General features: G+C 34.3%; 2 protein-coding genes across 2 annotated transcripts; one reads left to right on the plus strand and one right to left on the minus strand.

Annotated features, from left to right (window-relative positions):
- Positions 1-17171: 17171 nt before the first annotated feature.
- Positions 17172-20653, minus strand: LOC108324214 (ABC transporter I family member 19). Its single transcript, XM_017557078.2, has 6 exons — positions 20283-20653; positions 19991-20151; positions 18535-18586; positions 18181-18317; positions 18017-18103; positions 17172-17733 (listed from the first exon to the last, which is right to left on the minus strand). Exons 1-6 carry the CDS (start codon positions 20428-20430, stop codon positions 17470-17472), a joined length of 849 nt encoding a protein of 282 aa, XP_017412567.1. The 5' UTR covers positions 20431-20653; the 3' UTR covers positions 17172-17469.
- Positions 20654-21048: 395 nt separating this feature from the next.
- Positions 21049-22651, plus strand: LOC108325404 (serine/threonine-protein kinase BSK7). The gene is made up of 3 exons (XM_017558472.2): positions 21049-21607; positions 21812-21925; positions 22275-22651. The coding sequence occupies exons 1-3, from the start codon at positions 21449-21451 to the stop codon at positions 22527-22529; spliced, it is 528 nt and encodes a 175-aa protein (XP_017413961.1). The 5' UTR covers positions 21049-21448; the 3' UTR covers positions 22530-22651.
- Positions 22652-25996: the final 3345 nt, after the last annotated feature.

The raw sequence follows: 25996 nt of genomic DNA on the forward strand, positions 1-25996 counted from the left end.
TCTCAACCTATAGAAAATAATAATAATAGTGATGCCATGTGTGAGGAATTAAGAAGAAGTAAAAGACAGAGGAAGGAAACTTCATTTGGTAATGATTTCTATACCTATCTAGTTGATAATGATCCAAGTAACTTTGTAGAAGCCATTAGTGCTCCTGATGCAAAACAGTGGGATAAAGCCATTAAGACTGAAATTGAATCAATTCAGAAAAATAATACTTGGACCTTAGTAAATTTGCCTAAAGGAGCAAAACCCATTGGTTGTAAGTGGATCTTTAAGAAAAAGTATCATCCTGATGGATCTATAGAGAAGTATAAGGCAAGATTAGTAGCAAAAGGTTTTACTCAAAAACCCAACATAGATTACTTTGATACTTTTGCCCCTGTGACTAGGATTTCCTCTATTCGAGTTCTGTTAGCCTTAGCAACAATTCATAAGCTAGTGATACACCAGATGGATGTTAAAACTGCCTTTCTAAATGGTGATTTAGAAGAGGAAATTTATATGACTCAACCTGAAGGGTCTGTTGTACATGGTCAAGAGAATAAGGTATGTAAACTTTTAAAATCTTTGTATGGATTGAAACAGGCACCAAAACAGTGGCATGAAAAACTAGATAATGTATTGTTATGTGATGGTTTTTCACCTAATGATGCTGATAAATGTGTGTACTTTAAATTTGAAAATGGTGATTGTGTCATTATATGTTTGTATGTGGATGACATGTTAATTTTTGGTACATGCAATAAGATTGTTACTAGAACTAAATTATTTCTAGGATCGAACTTTGAAATGAAAGACATGGGTGAAGCCAATGTAATTTTAGGTGTTAAAATCATAAGGAAGGGAGATAGTATATTACTATCCCAAGAACAATACATTGAAAAACTTCTTAAGAAGTTTGGGTATTATGATTTCAAACCTGTGAGTACCCCTTATGATGCTAACTCTAAATTAATGAAAAATAGAGGAGAATCATTATCTCAGCCTCAGTATGCCCAGATAATTGGGAGCTTACTGCACTTGATGAGCTTTTCTAAACCCGATATTGCTTATGCAGTAGGTAGGCTAAGTAGGTACACTCAATGTCCAAATCAAGAACATTGGGATGCACTTTCCAGGCTTATGAGATACTTAAGAGGTTTAATGGATTATGCCATTGAATATAGTGGATTTCCCGATGTACTAGAAGGGTATAGTAATGCTAACTGGATCTCTGATTCAGATGAGACAAAATCCACTAGTGGTTATGTCTTCACACTTGGGGGTGGTGCGATTACATGGAGATCTTCCAGACAAACTATTATTGCAAGATCAACAATGGAATCTGAGTTTGTCGCTCTTGAGATGACTGGAAGTGAGGCTGAGTGGTTGAAAAACTTCTTAGCAAACATTCCACTAGGAATGAAACCAACCCCATCGGTGTCAATACACTATGATTGCCAATCGGCAATAGCTATAGCTAAAAACAAGAATTACAATGGAAAGAATAGACATATCCAATTGAGACACAATTTGGTGAAGCAGCTGCTAAAGAGTGGAACTATTTCCATTGACTATGTGAAGTCAGAATGGAATCTAGCCGATCCTCTGACAAAACCCTTGGGAAGAAATATGATCTTAGAAACATCGAGGGGAATGAGACTTAAGCCACTAGCAAACAAACAAGTGATGGTAACCCAACCTTTGTGATTGGAGATCCCATGAATAAGGTTCATATGGATAAAAACAAGTCACTTGTTAGTTCTGATAGCACTAATTTTATTTTAAATCAAATATGTCCATTCTTATGGTGTGTGTGAAAGTGCTAGAGACTGCATTATTGAGAGGTTAAACTTTGTAATTAATCAAAGTTTTAATGATCTTCATATCCTTTACGGGTAGTGTATGATTTGCAGCATACACTTGATGAAATCACCTATATGAGTGTCAAGTGAGGCCGCTTGCATGAGATCTTGGCATGATCTCTAGAGCACTCATGATACCGGGCACGCGCATGGCCTAGTAAGCGCATCACAGCGATAACAGCAAGGATTGTGGAGGTGTACTGTGATTAATAAACCTCTAACACACTCAAGTGTCTTTGGTTCATATAGCTTGCTATACCAACTACACTATGTGTTAAGTTTCTCAATCTAGGACTGGTTCATATAGCTTGCTATACCAGCTCTGATACAATACATCTTATGAAACCCAGAATAATTTCTTCTCTTTCGTTTGTATATATATTTTGCAATATGTGGGGGATTGTTATAAAAGCAGTTTCGATATTGCAAAATATCTCATGTTTTAATATGCACGTTCTCTGCAGCTTTCGTGCTTCCAAATATCTCGGCTGCCAACGTTTCTTTTTGTGCAACGTTCATATATTTGATGCACAAGACTCAGGATTCACTCAGTAAATAAAGCAACGTGGAAACCGTAAGGCATGGGATTTTCCCGTTAGTTTTGGGCCTTGGGCCAATCTTCTTTGGTTTTTCACTCTATAAATAGAGCACTAACATCCATTTCAAAGACATATCTTTTAACACTCTTCTCTTCCTCTCATTCTCTAATTATCCTTTTGTTTTCTCTCTTGTCTTTTATTCCTTAAAATATTCTGGATTTATTTATTCTCTCTAAGAGATCCTTGCTAGTTCTGGATCCTCAGATATTCTGAGAAGTTCCTGTTGTATCCTGGGGGCTTGCACAATACACTACGGATAAGTCCTTAAGGACAGTGATCTACACGCCTTAGGAAATATATTGTTCGTGATCTTTATTCTACTTTTGTCAGCTTTTACAACAATATCTCAATCATTTAGTCCCTACCACAATCATATCACCATAACCATCATCAACACACAATAAGACTATAACAAGCAATACAATAATACACTACAAGAAACACGCTTATTACCGGCGGATAATTACAAACAGCCAAGTGTCCTTCGGTAATTTGCAATATGCCGTAATTTACTGGCGGATATGAACCTTCGGTATTGTTCCCGATGACTTAACCTAAATTTTGGGTATTCCCTCGTTCATTTGCAATTTCAGCAGTTCCCTTTCCCCCAAATTTCTCTCTTCTCTTCCCCCGAAATTGAAATCTAAGGGCGTGTGAGGGTACCCCCAAATTTATCCTCCTTCGTTTGGTTCCCTCCCAAATTTCTCCTCCTTCGTTTGGTTTCCTTTTGTTTGCGCATCATCGGTCCCTTCCATCTTCTGTTGGCATAGTGGTGTTGTGAAGAGCGCGAGCATTTCCGGTGGTTGAGCGGGTTCGTGCAATCGCGGAGGGTGCCTCCCTTTTAAGTTCATAATCATTCGCAGAGGGAAACACCTCCGATGGCGACGGCGGCGGAGCCAGAAGCGAAGACCTACTGGTGCCACGAATGCGATACGAGTGTGTCCCTCATGCTCCTTCCCTCGCCTCTTCTTTGTCCCCACTACCATATCTCCTTCCTCGAACTGATGGACTCTCCCTTCTCCCAAAACGACGTCGAATCACCCCTCTTTGATGTTTTCCAGGACGCTCTCTTACTCCTCTCCTCCAAGCCCCTCTCCGCCAAACCCCGCCTTCTCCCCTCCGTCAACGTCACACCCTCACTCCTTTTCGCGGTCGACCCCAACGACATCATTTTCTCCGCTGTGTGCAAAGACCAAATTTTCCTCGACACTGAGGCGAAACAGTTGCCCTGCAAACACCTCTTCCATGTCGATTGCATCACGCCGTCAACCTCCATGCATCGTGCCCGTTGTGCAGGCTACCATCTCTACAAATAAACTCTTTTTCATCTTTCCGCATTTTTACTTTGCTTTCTCTCTCACTACCAAAAAATTGACCCAATTCCGCAAAGGGATAAGCTTGGTTCCATAGTGATATAAATTGCTCTGAATTGGGTTTTCTCTGAGAAAAAACAAATGATATTGATGGGTGTGTTCCCTTTCGAGCAAAGTTAGTGAGTTGTAGAGGCGGTGGCAGGGAATCGAAGCATGAGCGCAGAGGAAGATGACTCAGAGGGGAAAAGATTGAAACTTTGGCAAGATAAGGTGTTCAATTGTGGTGTGAAGAATTCCCAGCACGATCTGGTGGCTGGGGTGTTGATGGGCGGTGTGGGCGTCGCATATTTAAGGCTTAGGCTTCAATTTCTTCTGTGGCCCTCAATTTCTCTCTCAAGGTTAGGCTTCCTCTTCATTTCCATTTTCTAACTGTTTTCTTTTTGTTTTTCCTCTCTCGTTATGCATAAGAAAGAATCAGATTCCTCCATTAGTTGCATCCGCTAGTTACTTATTTGTGTCACCTATGTTTGAGGGTTGAACTGATAACGTTAAGTCTGAAGGAATTGCTAGTAGCTATATTTTTAGTTTATCCTGTGCTATTATGATGTGTTTGTTTTTGTGTCAATTTGTCCCTGTGAGCATTTGCAATTAATTACCACTTGAGATTCTGAAAACCACCAAATTAGTCTCAGAATTACTAGAACCCATCAATTTTTAACTACAAAAATATTATGTTTATTGGTGAACTGACAAAAGATTGGCTCAAGGGTTAAAATAACATTTTATTGTTTTCGAGATTAGATTGATTGATTCTTATAAATTCATGGAATAATTTGGTGTATTAATCAAAGAAAAATTACAGTTTGGGGTAAACAGCTTAATGAATAATGAAGTCTTATGTAAAATATGATAAAAATGAATTGAGGTATTTGATCATGTTTGGGGACATTGAATATGATCATGTTTGGATAATTTTTTCCAAAAGTATTGATAGGGAAAAATTAAGAATGAAAAAACATTATTATACGATAAAATGTATTTACGTATTAGTTAAAATAACCTTTTAGAGAAAGTTAAAATCATTTAACTTCTTCTTACTATTGATTTTAGATTATGGGATAAACTTATTTCACTTTTTCTTATTTTCATAAACTCTCTTAAAACTTAAAAAAAAATGTTTAGATTAAATGGAAGCTTAAATAAGCTCAAAATAAGTATAACATCTTTAACCATTTTCTGTTTGCTGCAGGATAATCAATAAGTACTAATAATGCCTTATGTGATAATTAAATTGCTCTGATCTCTTTGTCACTCTGTTTTATTGATCATATATCTTCTATTGAAAGGGACTAAATTATTGGTTATAAACTAATGGTGTTGCTGTTATGGTATATGATTGCAGGTATACAGTGTATTAAAATAATGTTGAAGTGGTATTAAAATATCGTGTAAAATTTAGCTTTCTTTGTGTGTTATGTATGAATTGATCATGTGGATGAATCCTTCCCCCTGAACATGTTTTCTGTTTTCGCCTCAGTAGATGATATTTTTGCTGCCAATATTGCTGATAGGGAAGGGGAAATATTTCACCCAGCACCTTTTGATTTTTAAGCTTATTAAGATGCTCTATGTAACAATAATTTTTGTTATTGTGACTGATATTAAGTTAACTACATTAAGTTAACTAATAAGCTGCACTTAATTTTATTTAACAATTGTAATTAAATTTTGTTGCAGGTCGTGGCTGTGGCAGGGGTGGATATCGTGGAAGGGGTTGTGGCTTTAGATCAAATAGACCAATCCAAGCAATTGAGGGCATTAGGGCATTTTCTTCTTACATTTTTATGTAGATGTTTAGTTTTGAGATTGCTGCCACATAAGGCACCCTTTGTTTTAGACCTTAGTCAGTTGTACTTCTATTTTGGCCCTGAATCTCATTCTTTAATTTTTATTTTATAAAGAAGTGTTTAAATTCATGCATTTTCCTTCTCTGATATATTTTTTCTTGTCTTTTAAAAAATATAATGTTCCAAGGGTGTGTGTTTTGATTTACCTGGACGATTTTCTTAGTTTGCCTCTATCCTTTGGTCGTTACCGAAGGCTTTTGCCCTTCGGTAATTACCGAAGGCTTTTTGCCCTTGGTAATTATCGAAGGGCGGAAGCCCTCGGTAAATGTTAGCGATAAGGGATTTACCGAGGGCTCTTTGACCGTCGATAAGCCATCTGTAATTACCTTTTACCAACGGTTTTGGATTGTTTCCGAGGGCTCCTGGCCTTCGGTAATGCCCTTCTTTTTTGTAGTGACAATTCATATTTTCCCCTAAAAGGAATCATGACCAACCCATTAACTTTAAACAACCTGTTCGTTAATGACAATCCGTACCAATACTAATAATATCTATAAACGTATGTCTCTTCCAAACTTCATCCCATCATTCCTATTTACCCAAACAAGACAATTTGAGTGGTCATCCACTGCAACTTCAGACATTCTCCCCTACTCCTCACGCTATTATCACCAGCTCTAAACTCAGCATGAATGGGAATTAGGGATGACAACGGGTCGGGTCAGGCATGAATACTGCTTTCTGCAACCCAACCCACAAAACGAAAATCCAACTCACAACCCGTTCGCTACCCGCGTGGGTACCCACTTAAACAATACTCGCGGGTATCCGCGGATACACGAAAAATTTTCAAAAAATATATTTTGTACATTTTTAAAATAAAATTTAAATAAAATTACAATATATATATATATATATATATATATATATATATATATATTTATATATATATAATAAATAAAATAAAATTTTAATATAAATTAAAATTTAATTTTAATTCCAAGAAAACCAAGAGAAATATAACCTCCAATTTGTTAGAACAAAATTACAAGCATAGAGCCCATAACGCAAGATCAGAAACACAAAGAAAACCCTAAAACACTAAAAGACCAAAAACCAACAAATTTCCCAAACCATAAAAGAATATCAAAAACTCCAAACTTGCTACAAGATCACGAAAAATCTCATTCGCAGGAACCCTAACCCTAAATCGCGAGAAACAACAACCCTAAATTCCCAATTTTAAAACTCTTAATCCCGAATAAGAACCCATAATATTTCGTCACCACCTGCAGAGGAAAAATAAAGAAAACTCAATTCCAAAATCGTGAGTTAAATGCGAGAACCAAACCCTTGTGCTCTGAAGTCGCCGCAAAAGCTTCCTCTACAAGACGAACCAGAAAAAGTGAAGGGAGAGGAAACCTCCCTCCTTACGCAACGAACCAGCACAAAGGGAACGAGAATAACAAGATGGGTCACGTGCCTTCGCGAGCCACTAGAGAAGATGATAACATCACCACAGATGATAACATCGCTAGCCACTAGGGAAGACGATAACATCGCCAGCACTATCATCTTTGCCACCATGAGGTAACCTCCTTTGTGCGAGCCACGGATGATTTTTTTTGTAGGTAACGGGTACCCGTAGGTAAAATAGTATAATACCCGCGGATAATAAATATTCACGGGTAGTAACTATCCGTCGCAGATTTTATCTGCAGATACCTGTACCTGTGGATTTTTTTGTCATCCCTAGTCGAAACCCTACAAGCGAGAAATTCATCCTTTTCTACCCCCTCGCAAGAGGAAAGAGTGACACTCGAATCTCAGTCTCTTCTACCGCCTATCTTGTACAAAGAGACCTATCTCTTCCACCACCTCTTAAAGACAAAGAGATTCACCTTTCTACCCCATCGCAAGAGAAAATGTGACTACCTTTCTACCCCCTCGAAAGAGGTATGGATTAACAAAGTTGAAGACATACTCAAAACATAACTACCACCACACATGGTTTCTTCAACACCGTAACTTTTTCTAAGTTTATAATAATCAAGATAATCATTATCGTTCTTCTCGTAACACATCCTCTTCTCCTGCCTTACACAGGCATAGATGACCTATTTCCCTAGCCGTGCACAAGCAAAAGAGAGACTCTAACTTTAAGGGTATTCACCGTCAACCATACTAGATCACTTCTTACTCTTGAACAAGTTGAGAGTAACCCTCTAAATATCTCCCAACTCACAATTGGCTTACATAAATATGTTTATTCCTGACCCAAACTCATCCTAAGTGAGTATAACCATTGATACTCGAAGAAAACACTATCACAATAAATATGAACAACCTTCATCCCTTCCAATACTATACACCATAACACATATCATTACATATTATAAACAATACCCATATATAAAGATATAAACTAACAAAAACTCTCCATAGACACATTCAATATGTTCATTACAACTTCCACAACATTACAAATGACCAACAGAAATGTAACAGAGTTTCTAACCATATATCGAATCCAAACAGTCATTGTAACACCCAAATCATAAGATTGCATCAAAATAACTAACACATCTTGTAAACAAAATCAAATGTCATCTCATACAATTAACTCACGATTTTTCTTTGTTTTCTCCCTACTTACAGCCATAACCACTGTACTAATTCATTTTATTTGATATAATGACATATAAATAATGCATTTATAAAACAAAAAAAAAACATTGTTTTCACCACTTAGAATTACATCACGTGACCTTTAACCCACCACAATAAATTCTTACCAATTAAAACATATGGTAGAAATAAAAATATACCTCTTTTAATTAATATTAACATGTTCCAAAAGCAACCTTATTCCAAAACAATGCATCTATTTCTCGGACCTTCATTCTTTATTTTAATGTTATTTTTATAAGTAGCCGATAGACCGTATTTGGAAAAGGAAGCCAAATTCCACTCACCACTTTTGTATATTTTTAATGTGATTGTCATGCATTAATTAAAAATGGTTTTAATATATATATATATATATATATATATATATATATATATATATATTATCGTTCAATAATTTCTTCTCACGTCTCCCTGTTTTCCCCATACATATTTTTTCATATAAAGACAAAAAAAAAATAATGATCCCAACATATGATTCACCTTAGCCATAGTAATAGAGTCTCTTACCTACCTCCAACAAAATACTGTTAAATAATAGTCAGAACTATTCAGTAATTAACCTTACTCATGTAATTCAAACAGCATTATAAAATTTAGTAAGTATAATTTATTTTTTAATTATTTTTTTATAAATTTAAATACTTTTAATTGAATTTTTATCAAATTTTGTATTGATATTAAAAACTCCAATACTTCGTCATCTTGTTTCTTTGTATCCATCTCAATAAATTAAAAAAAGATTAAATATTGTGTTTGTTCTCAACTTGCTATGAATCAGAAAATTTGCACAGGAAGTTGAGCACTTAAAACATTATATTGATTCACTTTTTAATTTTTTTTTTAATTTTTTTTAAGAAAATATTATTGACATGTGCATAACATATACCGCTAGTGCATGTAAATACTTCATATCTTTAATTTTAACGTTATTTATCATGTTAACATCACTAAGTGAGGGTGACTAAATTTATTGTTCTCTAAAATTGGGAAATCAAACCTATTCAAAGTTTAGAGTATATATAAATTCCAATTTTGTATTTAATAAAGAAACTAAAATATATTTATCCCAAAATTAATATATATATATATATATATATATATTTAAATTTATGAAAAACTCTAAAAAAATTAATTATTTTTTATTCGTTTAATTTATTAACAATCGTTTTGCAATTCTCCAGGTAAAAGACATAAAAGTCACATAGATTTACTTTAACTACATGTGTAAAAGTTTTCTTGAAAACTTATTTTTCAAATACATAATTATTATATATGGTATCTCCAACAAATAATTCAATGGTTAAATATATATTTACTTTCTAGGAAATTAGAATTTGTTTTTCTTTTCAAACTTTTATATATTTTGATTCCAAACATTAAAAATGAATGTGATGGGATAAGTTCTCTAAGCTATATGATTCAAGCAATATAGACACTCTCAATTGAGTGATGGTTTACTAAAGTTTGATGGTGGTGGAAATATGATGCTCATATGATGGTTTTGATGTGATGAGATGATGATTCATTTTCCAAACTATATGACTAATACAAGGGAGAAAGACTATGATGGTATTTGAGTGTTCTCAAGAAAGGTTGAACTAATTCTTAAGAAAGGGTGGCTATGGAAAACCTAAAAGGAGTGTATTAGAAATTGGGTTTTAAGTCTAACTCAACCCTACAAAATCGACTTGTAAGGTGAGGTTTGCACCTCACTTATATATATATATATATATATATATATATATATATATATATATATATATATATATATATATATATATATATTATAATTTGGCCTTATCTCTAGTCGATGTGGGACTTCCAACACACCTCCTTCACGCCGAGGTATAGACATCTTGTGCGTGATAGTAGAAATTGAGTGGTCCGATAACGGCCCGATAGCGAGTGGAATAGAAATGCCCAAGAAACAAGAAATATCGCTAGGATAGGCTCTAACCATTGCTCTGATGCCATATTAAAAAGTGGGTTTTAAGCCTAACTCAACCCCACAAAACTGGCTTGTAAGGTGAGGTTTGCACCTCATTTATATATTATAATTTGACCTTATCTTTAGTGGATGTGGGACTTCCAACACACCCCCTTCACGCCGAGGTATAGACATCTCGTGCGTGATAGTAGAAATTGGGTGGTCCGATAACGGCCCGATAGCAAATTATAATATATATATATATATATATATATATATATATATATATATATATATATATATATGAGGTGCAAACCTCACCTTACAAGCCGGTTTTGTGGGGTTGAGTTAGGCTTAAACCCACCTTCTAATATGGTATCAGAGCCATGGTTAGAGCCTATCCTAGCGAGTTCCAAGTGGGCATTCTATTCTTCTATTCCACTCGCTATCGGGCCGTTATCGGACCACCCAATTTCTACTATCACGCACGAGATGTCTATACCTCAGCGTGAAGGGGGTGTGTTGGAAGTCCCACATCGACTAGAGATAAGGCCAATTTATAATATATATAAGTGAGGTGCAAACCTCACCTTACAAGCCGGTTTTGTAGGGTTGAGTTAGGCTTAAAACCCACTTTCTAATATGGTATCAGAGCCATGGTTAGAGCCTATCCTAGCGAGTTCCAAGTGGGCATTCTATTCTTCTATTCCACCCGTTATCGGGCCGTTATTGGACCACCCAATTTCTACTATCACGCACGAGATGTCTATACCTCGGCGTGAAGGGGGTGTGTTGGAAGTCCCATATCGACTAGAGATAAGACCAAATTATAATATATAAATGAGGTGCAAACCTCACCTTACAAGCCGGTTTTATGGGGTTGAGTTAGGCTTAAACCCACCTTCTAATATGGTATCAGAGCCATGGTTAGAGCATATCCTAGCGAGTTCTAAGTGGGCATTCTATTCTTTTATTCCACCCGCAATCGGGTCGTTATCGGACCACCCAATTTCTACTATCACGCACGAGATGTCTATACCTCGACGTGAAGGGGGTGTGTTGGAAGTCCCACATCGACTAGAGATAAGGCCAAATTAGAATATATAAGTAAGGTGCAAACCTCATCCTACAAGCCGGTTTTGTAGGGTTGAGTTAGACTTAAAGTACACTTCTAACATGGTATCAGAGCCATGGTTAGAGCCTATCCTAGCGAGTTCTAAGTAGGCATTCTATTCTTCTATTGCACCCACTATCGGGCCGTTATCGGACCACCCAATTTCTATTATCACGCACGAGATCTTGGCATGAAGGGGGTGTGTTGGAAGTCCCACATCGACTAGAGATAAGGCCAAATTATAATATATAAGTGTAGTTCAAACCTCACCCTACAAACTGATTTTGTGGGGTTGAGTTAGGCTTAAACCCACCTTCTATAATAGAGTGTTTTATCATTAGTGATCTAAATTGAGTAGTATACCACAAAATTGTCAACAAAACTTTATTCAAATCAAATGTGATTTACATGGGAGAAGACACATCTATTTATAAGCTTAGATAATTCTGAAGGTGTTTTCAAATTGTACAACCAAAATCCTAATGCTCTAAACGATATCAACATTATGTAATTTATTATAGCTTGTTGTAATCGATTATAAAACCTTGAAGTTATGTGGAGAGTGTTCGACTTTACCTTTTACCAATTTTCAGATTAGAAGTCATGTTAGAAGTACATAACTTCTTCATTTGAAGTTGTGTGGAGAATGCATGACTTGCCCATTTATGTAATTTTTTAAAAGAATTTCCATGTAATATGGATATCAAATTTGTCCATTTAGGTAAAAGAAATCAAGTCATTTCGTATTAGTTGCTTCATCACCGACAAATAATACTATCACCGTCATGGTCGCATTGAGGAACAAAGTCTCCTAAATTGGACACCACCACCAACTTTAACAAATTATCAACAAAGTTTACTCGAACACCTAGCTAGATCCAACAAATCTATGATTCCCAAATATGCTTTTGCTGAAAAGGAAAATTATAATATAAATATTTTAACAATAGATAAATAACATGGTAAGAATAATGCAACTTTATATCCCACCTAAATGGTTACAATCCATTATTTGTATCATGAGCTAAGATGTTAAACTCAATAAATTCTTAAGTGACACAGGGAATTTCAATCCATAATATTGCTTTGATATTATTTGTTAGGTAAGTCCTTATCACAAGAGCTCATAATTTAACTTCTTTGCTTAACTATTTTGAAAGTTGTAACTAAGTTGAAAGGTTGCAATCATTATTGGTGTTGTGGGTTGGGATCCTAAACTCATCAAATTCTTTGAAATGGTGTTACAAAATAAAGTTTAAAATGTGACTCTTGAGCAGTGAAACATGTCAAGACCATAGCAATACATATGAATATAGAAAGAGGCAACAATCATTAGCAAAGAGTATAAGGAAGTGCATTTAAATTGTATATAACTTTAAGGACATATAGTAGAACAATTATCTTTTTAGAAATTTTTATAAAGTGAAAATTAACATGACTTGAAATTTAAGCATAAAGATAGAAATTTCATGTTAAAACATAATATAAAAAGATTAATAAAATTATATTTTAAAATTTTGAATTAAAAATAACATTTTATATCTTTTTATTTACTCTTTTCTATATATAATGGTAAAACAATTTGAGAAAAAGAATAATTGAAATATATATATATATATGTGATAAAAAAATTTACTTAAAAAAAAACTAATAAACTACATACATCTTGAACAATTGAATTAATAACAATTAACATAAAAAATGCATATAACATTATTTATTCTAATAATAATAAATTTATTTTAGTACATCATAAATCACTTAATATTATAAATATAATTTATCTGTTAATTTTGATAAAAGTTCATTAAAGAAATTATCTACTTAAATATATTTATATGAAAAATATTATATATATATATATATATATAAAAGAAATATAAATGAAGTTATTGTATAATAAAATTAAATAACTCTCTTATATTTTAAAAATATATTTAATTTGTTAAAAAAAATTAAATATATTTAGTCGATTAATGATTTTTTATTAGATAATTTCTGTAACATCCCCAAAATACAGTAATAAACCATACAATAGAAATAATTACAATTAGTAATAAATCAGTTCAGTCTTACATTAAAGAAAACGTGCGGTTCTGACCGAACGACATAAACAGTAAGAGTTCAAAAATAAACTATACTATTAGAACGAAACTGACCGAACGGTTTACAAAAGGAATTTACTGAACGATCATTCCTAATAAAGGAGAGGTGGTCGAACGACACCTTACACTAATTAGACTATACTATCAACCGAGCGCACTACGGTTCGGCCTTAACTTCAACTTCCACGAGGTTCTCTTCCTCCAAATTTCCTTCTTCCAGCGCCTCTTCCAAAAGCGCGTCTCCTTCTGCTCACATCCACACGGATGATCATTGCAACAACAAGACGAACGTACAAGACGGACAACACAAGGAAAACACAGGGTAAGCTTACGTAATTTAATTCAGTTACAAATCATACAATTCATACATCAACACACAAATAAAGTTAATAATACGCTTCAAGCAAGGCCTACTACTAGACCGACCGTCCGGACTGTATGAAATCTGTGTAGCTACGACGTTCGTGCACCCGGGTGATGTAGTAACTGAGATGCCCTCAACAGCTGTCACCCGAGGTTAGCTCTATCTGTCCAAAGTAACCCTAAGGACTAGGACCTCCTGCCGTTCCCACACATGACTTACTCTCCTCTACGTGAGGACAAGTACTCACGGAACATCAGGATGAATCGACAGCTTAGCATTACCACAGTCATACCTTACAACTTTCAAATATTCACTCATGAGTCGTTCCTCCCCGGAACGCTCGTTCAAAATCCACAACCTTTCATTCATCTTATATATTTTTCATCTTTTATAATTCTTCACTTTAATGCCATTTTTATCACAATTTCCAAGAACGTCAAATACCGAATGTTCAGCCCTCCTCAGAACGAGGACGAACGATAGGAACGAGACCGTGAAATCTCTCATTCCAGAATAGAATAAGACTGAAGGGGTTACTTTCAGATTTAAGAATAAATCGAGTACAACTATACAATATGTGACGAACGTTACTTACAACATGAATCGGTTAAATGAACTAACTCTCGTGAACTACGATCAACACTCGAAGAATACATCAGGTACGGGGGACTCTAGGTCGGAGGCAACGATGGTATACGTGCCAAGACTTTTAAAGTACCAAACATAGAATAATTCTTACATATATATGTGTGTGTGTGTGTGTATATATATATATATATATATATATATATATATATATATATATATATATATATATATATATATATATATATATATATATATAGACTAAGTGCCGGTCAATGACTGAACACAGTAAAGGAGATTCTACTGAATTTGGACGAACGTTGTTTCATCAAGATTAATAAATTGAAATGGTTATGAGCGTTCGGTATAAGACCGAACGCCACTCATTATGAGAGCGAGAGCTGAGATCTATCACTAATTTGAACTTATAATAGGATTATTAATAATCATTGTGATAAAACACATTGGAGACATTGTTGAAGAATAACTAAATATACAAATATTTGTTTACAAGATTTTCAGTTCCTCACGTAACGCTCAACTACATCTATGTTTGGCCGAACGCTCAAACATAGTACTATTACAAGAAGGCGCTCGTCCTCAACTAGAACTCTTCCCAAATGAAAGAATTCAATTTCAAAAGAGTTTACAAGAAACACCGAACGGTCAAGGACCGTTCAATGTCGAACGTTCAATATCATAGGGAAATTTCTTATTCAGAATTCACTTACATTCAAATTCATTTCTCAGCATACAACTTCATAATTTCATACTTTCCTATCATAGCATATTTCATATTACTCATACATCAACTCATAATCATTTTCACATATCAAATAATCAACATCACATAGTCATGCTTCATACAACTCAAAGAACGTCCATGCAGCACAGTAAAAACATAAGAATTAAATTGAATAAGATTCCCTTACCTCGACTGTGAACTAACGTCCTAGAGGCAGAAAATGGTTGGTCTGACTAAAATCTCTCCTACCCTTACGTTCCACAACTCTTAAACTAATTTAACAGCAAAACAAACAAAGGTGGATCAGACAAGATATCAGCACTCAACCGAGGCTTGGTTTGCATGCACTATAGAACGAACGACTAAGGACCAAAAGACTTACCAGGTTCAGAACTCGGAAATGTTCGGTTCAGAATGAAGCTTATGACGCCGGGAACGCTTATACGGTTTCTGAAATATGATCGGAGGAGTAAATAGATGAGTTTTGGTAGAGAGAATGGTAAGCTTTTAGAGAGAAGTAGGAGAAGATGAAAGGATCAGAGTTTTGGGGAAGAAAGGGTGCATGTAGAATGAGTGAAACGGGGTTTTCAAAAATTCAGTTTTTGCTTCCCACGTTAGAACGAACGTCCGCTCACTCGCTGACACCTGTCTTCCACTATCTGATTTTCGGATCTTCGACACTTGACACCTGACGTCCGCGCAGAGAGTTTTGGGTGTGTTTTAAATGACTCTGACAGGGTTTTTTGGGTGCGTTTTCCGAGGTCTGACAATTTCTCTGTATAAATAAATAATCAAGTTTATTAAAACTTTTTATAAAACTTATTTACTTAAATTAAACTATTTGTATATAATTATTTAATAAGTTAAAAGTACTTAGATTTATGATAAATTAAAAATTAATTATATTTTTTATATTTGAAATAAATATTTTTAAAAAGAGTTATGAAATAGTCTTGACTCATAAGATTTTTATAAATATTTTGATTTTATAAATTTTTTTAATGAAAAACTTTTTGTATATGTGAATATTTTTAACTACAACTCATATGAGCCGAGGTTAAAAGCCATGAAAGAAGGCGAAATTGACACGTCTATCATTGGTGACACTCCCGTCTCTCCCTGTCTCCATTTTTTCCACCTTAACCCGCTAAGTCATGCACTTTTCCTTTTTTTTTCTTCCAGCACCCCATATCTCATTTTATCTTTATCAATAAATCTTAAAAATCCTAAAACTCTAATTTCACATTTCCTTTTCCTTCCATGTGCCGCAAAATGCCTTTCATTTTACTTCCTCTTATTTTACACAAAGTTGTCCATGATTAAAGGTTAAATTTTCACTCGACTCTATGTATGATTAAAAGAGAAAAAAAACTTGAAAAAAATAACCATAAAAAAGTTGTTTAGATCATTTAAAAAAGAAAACATTTTCAGAATAGGTATTTTCAAATTTCAAAATGTCTGTCCGAACATTCATAATTGAATATAATTTATTTTACATTCTGAAATTATTATCTGGAAAGTATTTCCCAATCCAGAATATAAAAAAAATCTGGAATAAGTGTTCAAAAAATATTTCTATATCTAAAAAATGTCTTCCCAAATACTTATTAAAAATTCTTTTTTTTTATATATTCTGGAATATCTATTTCAAAGGTATTATTCTAAAATAAATATTTAAAAAATATTTCCAAACAACTTTTTATCGTTATTCTTCTCCAAATCTCCTAGAGAAAAAAAAAAGTGCACAGTATTTTCCGGCTTAAGAAGGAAAGGAAATATGAAATTAGGATTTTAAGATTTTTCATATTTTTTTAATATTCTGGATTGAGATATTATACACCCTTCACACACATACAAACCAAAGAAAGAAAAACAGGGCACAAATCCTCTCCACTCCATTGTACATACCTCCATCTCCAGTATTCCAACCACGCAAAAATTAGCGACCACAATAATTTGCCACGGCAACGGGCAGACGGATGCTTCTTTTAAAGCTTCTCAATCATCAATGTAGGTGAATGGGATAAAGGACAATAATATAAATAAAAATATTATTTTTAATTATAGTAGCACTTATAAATAAAACTTTGACATCCCAAAAAATTTGATGGCAATTATTAAACCATCAGTTTTTGATATATTTAGGTTATACAAGTGTATTCCTTTCTACTATTTTCTACTATTTTCATAAGTCTTGTCTTCAGCATTAATGGTTGCTTTTCTTTTATACTTAGCTCTTGCTACGTATAGAAAAGCTACTCTAAAATACCTAGCCAAGGCCGGCCCCCAAATACTCCAGGACAAATGTTGAAAATATAAGCAACCAAAGAGACTATCGATAATAGGCCATGTGTCTGGATGAAAAGAATGGAGAACTCGCAAAATTCTTTTGGACAGGTTTCTTCTTTACACCTTTTGTTTCAGCACGGAGCCAGTCCTCAACAACAGATAGCAGATTAGTGGAAGATTTCAACTCATTGACATCTGATATCTTTTCTGCTCTTCTCAGTTCACCATCTTGTATGTATGCCAAATGAGTTGCCCATGCCTCTAGTCCATCAAAAATATGAGTTGCATATACTATTGTAGCTTCTCTCTACGAAAAGAGAAAATAATATAAGCATCGTGTTTTAACCCAAGCTTCCAGCTTTTGCAAAATGACCATTTATCGCCTTTCTTTAAGAGGAAATAATTTTATCCACTATACTTCGTCCCTTGTAGGAATTGAAGATCAAATTCATATCATTATATTTTAATATGATTATCATTCCAATAAGGACCAGAGATTATCTAATGCCACATTGCGGCCGTCCTGGTTACTTTTTTCATTAGCATATCTAGTGTGTTTCAGCATGTACATAGACAGAGCATGCAAATACCTGTTCACATTCTTCCCTAAAGAATTCCAACAAATCCATCCGAGTCACAACATCCAGATCAACAGTGACTTCATCAAGCAAGAGAACCTGAAGTGTCATTCAAGGGTTCCACTTATATAATTCGGTTTGATTTGACCTGTTGAAGTACATAGACAAAATAATACCTTATATGGATAAAGAAGACCAAGACAGATTTGCACTCGACGCCGCTGGCCATCAGATACCTTGTGCATTCGCCACTGCAGATCGATATCAAGCAGCTCAATTAACTTGTCTCTCCTATCTGGGTCAGCACCCTCAACTGAGAAAAGTAGAGAACACCACAGTTCTATCATACATCAGGACCAAATAAAATTTATATTTGAATTGCTAATTATTGTATAGAAAATCTAATGCAACATTACAAAAGCCAGATGGAGACATGAGATGATGATTAGCTTTTCTCTTGATATTTACAAATAAATAAATGGAGATTTAAATGATTTTAGCAATAAAGACAACTCCATCCAAAAACCTACCTCCAAAGATCATATGTTCGGCAGAGAAGTCTCCTTGAAGCGGAATTTCTCCCTGAATATTTTAGCAACTAAATCAATGCTTGAAATCAAATTAATCAAAGCATACAAAAAGCAGGTTATTAATTGGGCTTACGTTAGAGATTTAGGTTCAATTCTTCTGTAAACGCACCACCCAATGTTATACAAAGAAAAATCAATACCAACAATTTTGTCAAAAGAAAACTATTAGAGAACTGGGGCCATGAAGTGGGTTACTGTGTTGTAATTCATAAACATCAGGGCTCTTGTTCGGACCAAAAGCCCACATTATGAACCAGGTTGATAACACATGGCTGTTAGGAAGAAATCTAACTGTAGTTATTAGTTCTGACCAAAGAGAACACAAAAGCTATGCAACTAATCTATAAAACAACAGAGGCCTATGACATACTTAAGCTTCTTAATATTAAGGAACATATTCATAACAGATAAAAGGTATAGGTGAACTTTGGTCACAAGATTATATTTTTCTTGTACCACATTACCAATTACAAGTACTTGTTCTAGTCTATGAATTAACAAAACCACTATACTTTAGATTATTTACGCCTTATTATTATACATAAACACAATGATAGAAGAGAGGACAGTAAAACCTATTCTCACGCCATACTAACTACATTAGTATACTGGTAAAAAAAGTCACCAAGAAGGAAAGGAAACATGACACTAGCTTAAAACAAAATTGAAAGTAGAAGAGTGTTAGAAACATAGTCTCTAATAGATGTCTTTTACACACACTGCAATTCATTATTCGATAAAATATATTGAAAATTTTAAAATCATTAGTCAAAATGCAAAACTCGCAAAAATTGTGATTTCTAATAAATTTTAGCTAATAATAGAGAGTACATTCAAAAGAGTGTATAGAGAGTGGAAGTCGCAGAAAATTGTGAATTGCTGACACATTTTAGCTAATAATGAAAAGCGCATTCAAAAGGAGTGTATAGAGAGTGTGTTGCTAGCATCTCACTTTAAAGTGTCTTCCGTAGCTAAAAAGGCAAACACTGGTTCACAGCGTGCAAACCTAGTAGGTAGCTCACAAGATAAACGGGAACTCCATCCGCACGGTCACCAAGAAATTACAGTGTTCAGTTAAAAGCTTCAACATAAAATTCGAAGGCCACACAAAGGAGTTGTATAATCGGATGCGATATTCAGAAGCTTATACAAACTTACACTATTACGTTTTATATCCCAAATGTAGTTTCTCCATTTAACAATCAAAGCAGACTAGCACAAATTATGGTCGGTACGACATTATTCTCAGAGAAAATTATTTCTATAAGTGAACAAATAGTGATTAACAAACTGTAAACGCACGAAAAATGGAAAGTTTCCATAACAACATCGAGAAATCATGAAAATATACAATATATTTAATAATAATAAAAAGAAGAAAAAATACAAAACTCACAGCAGAGCCAACGTTTTTGCTCCAGGATCCGCCCAAATAAGCGAGATCTCCACTACAGACGAGTTGAGTGTCATGAAAAGCGGAACCATTCAACACGCGCACAACATCTCTTCCTCCAACCATATGCTTCCCCGCTAGAATCTTCAGCAAAGTCGTCTTACCTGTACAAACGCAATTAACGCACTGAAATTCTTGCACGCGCAACATCAACAACATGAACAATAACAACAATAATAATAATAATAACAATAATAACAGTAACAATGAATGCGAAGTTGAATCGTTAGGTTACCGGATCCGTTGGCACCGACGAGGAGGCACCGCGATCCAGGCTCGACGTTGAGGTTGAAGTCGAGGAAGAGCGGCGGTTGTTGCGCTTCATAGGAAAATTGCATCCCGCGGACGCGAATTCCAGGGAAATCTTCTTCTGCTGCCGCCATTGTTGTGGCCTATGAGCGAGTACACGACCATTGGAGAGAGAACTATTCATATTCTCTTGCGTTCCAATTCAGTCCCAATAGAAAACATACACGTCATCAGTTCCTGCGGTTGTTGAACCAACCAAACGTGTGAAGAGACCACACCCACGTCGCCACTTCCACCCACTCCTTTTCGGTGCATAATGGAACTAAGCATCAAGATTTCATCCACCCCAACTGGTGTCTCTGTTGGACTACGTCGGTTTTAATTCTCAGTCTTATATATTTCATAATAATAATTTTCATAATAACAATAATAGTTAATGTTTAGACTATAATATTATAATCTAAACATTAATATTATGAAATTATTTTTGTTATTATTAAGTTTTTCACTGAGTCCCTATTTTCGCATGAAATCTCAATTTCGTCCCTTTCTTTCTGAAAATATTAATTGGGTCCCAATTTTATAAAAATCGTAACAAATAGATCCTTTCCGTTAAATAGTGTCAAACGACGTTACGGTGTGTTTGACGTGGCACGCTGTTGTGGACGTGTTATCTGACGTGGTTGATTCAAGCAGGAGCAGTGGGGCACGTGGAAATTGAATATTTTATAAGTAAAAAGAAAAGAATTTTTCTTCTCCTCTTTCGCGAGCTCGTAAAGCAGGGAAGCTTCATTCCCTTTTCTCTTTGTCTCACGCTGAACCAAGAACTCAAGCAATGGGAGTTGCGGCGTGCACGAGAAAGTTCTTTCCCTTACTCTTATGGGTTCAAGGCTCGAATCAAAATAGGGAACTTCCCTCTCTTCTTCTCTGATTCCAGCGATTTCTCTTTGGGAGTGGAGATCAGGTTTGGTGGCTCAGGCGCGGTGTTTCCACGACGTGTGGGTTCGCCATCAACCACAACTAACTACCAACCTAAAAAGTCCAATCACAAACACCATTCACATTAACATTATAAAAGGCCCAAATAGATAGAACCCTAACACGTTAGACTATGTTTGAATTAAGTTTAAAAAGTACTTCTGCCCAATTCGAATGCACCAAATGAAAAAGAAATTGATGGGCATCCAGCACAGTACTAATTTTGCCTCATTATCTCCACTTGGTGAAGCATGCTCAAGGAAGGACTTGACTGCCATACATGAAGTTCTGGAAAATATTGGCTATAAAGATGATGAAGGAGTGGCAAATGAGGTTCTCTTTCTAAATTGTATTTTACTGAGTTACTGCATATCTTTTAATTGTTGGGGTTATCTTTTTCCACAAACCATGAACCTAATAACAAATATATATACATACATTCACACGACACATACACACGACACAAACACACATACATACATGTTCTTTAAAAGAAGATAACTTATGTATTTTCTCTACTTTTTTGTGGTATTGCAGTTATCATTTCAGATGTGGACTGATCAGATGCAGGAGACATTAAATTGCAAGAAAAAGGGGGATGTTGCTTTCCGGCAGAAAGATTTTAGACTGGCAATTGAGTGTTATACGCAGGTAGATTATTGATGTTGATAAGTTGGACTTGTCTGAATTGGCTTGCACTTTTTTTATTCAGAGATTGCTGATTAGTTAAATTAGATTGCATATTACAAAATAGATCTCTACTTGATTTTTAAAATAAAACTGAATCTGGTAGTGACCCGATCCTCCAGATCCACTACATGGGAGATTTTCATAATTATGAATAATGCTTTAGATTTCTTGGTAGAGATGCACACTATACCTTATATTGGATTTTTTTTCACTGATAGTGACCAGATCTTTCATATTGATCTGTTCTGCTCAATGTTTTATTTGGATTCTAATGCTAGTTTAGTCATTATGAGCTCGTTGTTCTTTGTAGTTCATTGATGCTGGAACAATGGTTTCTCCAACAGTCTATGCAAGGCGTAGTATATGTTATTTAATCAGTGACATGCCTCAGGAAGCGCTGAACGATGCAATGCAGGTGCAAGTTGTTTCCCCTGTTTGGCACATAGCATCATATATTCAATCTGTTGCCCTCATTGCACTTGGGATGGAGAATGAAGCTCAAGCAGCACTTAAAGATGGCACAACTCTGGAATCCAAGCGAAGTGCAACTACCAAGCAAAAATGAAAAAGTGTTGTACATAGACAATTTATTGCTGATTCTGTTCCGCCTGACAATTTATAAGAGGCAAACTAATATAAATTTATTGATATCAGAAATGAGAAAAACCTTATACATCTTTTGTTTCATCACATCTTACATGAAAAAATAGAGTTGGTACCTAAACTATCATGAACAGAACCATAAAGGTAAATAAATATGTTAGGATATTGTTCTCTTCTTCTGTGACCATAGTCATATACCTATCTATTCAACTTGATCTTGACGAGTTCACATGCAACAATGCTGCCTAATTCAACATGTGCAAACATGCCTACAATCAAAGGTTTTAAAAATTGGTCTGCCTCATGATGGTTTCTGAGTCACATCATGACTATAATTGTGGCCACATCAACTGCATTTGACTGCAAGATTTGTTGTATCTGTTGATAATATTTTGAAAGATTAGAGTATCATATCATTTTTTTAAAAGAATATTTTTAAGTTCATGTTTATCTGAAAAAAAGGATATTTCTTGTTTCTATCTTTTTGCTTGGTTCTTGTGTATAAATCTCTTATATCTACTCCTAATTTCCATGTTTTCTAACTTCTAAGCGACCTACTATTTTTTTCAACTCAACATTTTTTCTCACATTTTTCAGCATTCTCTTTCTTTGAGTTCCTAGGTTTACATCAAGATATCTTACTGGTTTTAATGCCTCAACCAACATCAAGAGGAGCTTGTTAAATCTTGTAGGAGTTGTGGACCAAGCGGATAAGTCTTAATTCCGGGAGTATTATCTCACATATCCTGTTTTTGTTTATGACCAATTCAATTTGTGGGATTGCGATGCATTCATGAGATCCTGATTTTGGCCAATTATAAGAAGAAAACGCTATCAACCAGGACATTTCCAACATTTAATTTGAAACCTTGCCAACAATTTCAATTACTGCATACTTACCAGCACATTTCTTCTAGACTCCTCCAATTTCAATTACTGCATACTGCCAATTCGAATGCACCAAATGAAGAAGAAATTGTTGTCTTCAGGTTAAAAATTGATCTAAAATTGTTGTCTTCAGATTTAGCTTTTGGGCCTGTTGTATTAACAAAACGATTCCAAATAAATTTAAAATCAGATTTTACAGAAGCTAATGGAAAATATCTTCTATGAATTAACTCAGACAAGCTAATTTCAGTTAAGGGATAAACTGTTTCATTTTTCCATCCTACAAGTTCTAATCGAGAAATTTCTCCAAGCAAATCTATTGCTTAAATTAAACTCGATGACGTTGGTCCAGGCCTTCTTGCCCTCGACGAAACGAGCGTAGGAGGCTTCGGTGCGGAACACAAGGAGGAGGGCGAGGGCGGGGGCGGTGAGCTGGTAGGGGAGGGAGGAGGAGTGGAGGAGGGGGAGGAAGTCGGGGAGGATGTGGTGGATTAGGGCTTGGTTGTAGGAGGCGATGGCGGCGGCGAAGCCGGTGAAGAAGAGGACAGGGGGTACGAGGGAGAGGATGAATTTCCACGTGTCGCACTGCTCTGCTTGAATCAACCACGTCAGATAACACGTTCACAACAGCGTGCCACGTCAAACACACAGTAACGCCGTTTGACACTATTTAACGGAAAGGATCTATTTATTACAATTTTCATAAAATTGGGACCCAATCGATATTTTCAGAAAGAAAAGGACGAAATTGAGATTCCATGCGAAAATAGGGACTTAGTGAATGATTAAGCCTTATTATTATTTGTATGGATCCATATTACACAATAATATTTTACTTTAACAACAAAATATATATATATATATATATATATATATATATATATATATATATATATATATTAATATAAGGGTTAATAATGTTTTTCATTTATGTATTTATACGTGAGTGAAATTGGAATTTTTCTCTTTCATAATTTTTTTATAAATTTATATAAAAATATTCATATACTTTTAAAATGATTGGAAAGCATTCCTAAAAGTTGTTAAATTTGTGATGAATGATGAACTAGTAAACAAAGATATGACGTGGTTGATTTTTTATTTGATAGGTTGATTATTTTAAAAAAATGAATTACGTGTATTTTTAAATGTTTTGTTGAAACTATTCAAGTTTGATTATTTTTAGACGCATATGCGAAGACTTTTGTGTGGACTAACTGATGCATGATGCAATGCTTAGGTTGGTGGTGTGTTTTGTGTTTAGTATCTTGTATAATATTTGTTAAAGAGCAATTGTAATTAAAAGTTTACTTGGTAATGTTTCCATTTTTAGTGGTTTTTAGTTCATTATTGTTGTGATAGGAGGAAAACAATGACAACATTTTATTGTCGTAAGTGGTTTATATATATATATATATATATATATATATATATATGGGTTTGCTAACGCGCGCGTACGCCTGTTTTTCAGTTGGTACATTTTAGCAATGTGTATCGGGTTTTAGTAGATAAAAATACTCTTAATTCTAAGTTTTAAGGTTAAGAGTATTTTAATAATTTGCATTCTCAAAATTAAAAAAAAATAAACCCCAAACTCTTGCTAGAGGGTTTTAGTATTAAGACAAAGAGTTATTTTGGTTATGTGGGATATGTTTGTCAATTTGTATATAATTTGTATAACCAAAAAAAAATTGTTTTAACATTAATCAATTACAACGACTTCACCTGTAATACGCAAAAACTTTCTAATAATCAATTGATCATCACGGTCTGAAGTCGTTTTAGGGGTGCACGACTTTGCCTAAACTAAAGTCGTGCACAGGTATGACTTTTTCATTTGAAGTCGTCTAAGACTTGCCTAAATGCATAATTTAAAAAAAAAATCTATATTCGTACAGTTGTATGTGAGTATGGTAGAAATATAATTTACCCATACTCTCTCCTTTCTTGATTTGCATATTTTTCCTACATTTTGTCTCTTAATTTGTTAAATATATATATATATATATATATATATATATATATATATATATATATATATATATATATATATATTTGGCAAGTGGACACATGTTGTAATGTGTAGGGTTGTTAAAAGTTGTATTGGCTAAAGTTGTTAATCATATCACAAAAGTAATTTATAAATAATTTACAAGTTGAAAACTAACATTAATATATAGTTTAATCTTCTAAGTTCTTCGTAATGGTTACATCAAGTATCGCAAAAACTTGGAAACAATGACTGTATGTTTATGTTTTTATTTAGTTTTTAATATTAAATTTTTATTTAGTTTTAATGTTTTAAAATAATGTTTTAATTAAGATTTATTACTTATATTTTGATTGACACATAATTTATTTATAACCGAGTATATGATATATATTCAGCTAATGCATACTTGATTAAGATGTATTTATAGAAAAATAATAATTACTTTAAAAAATTAAGTGATTAACAAGTAGTTAGGTCTATCCAAATACTCATTAATATAAAAAACACATGATATACATGAATGTATATCATTACGTTCATTAATTAAT

Source organism: Vigna angularis, chromosome 3 (assembly GCF_016808095.1).
Source record: "Vigna angularis cultivar LongXiaoDou No.4 chromosome 3, ASM1680809v1, whole genome shotgun sequence".
Classification (NCBI taxonomy): Eukaryota; Viridiplantae; Streptophyta; class Magnoliopsida; order Fabales; family Fabaceae; genus Vigna; species Vigna angularis.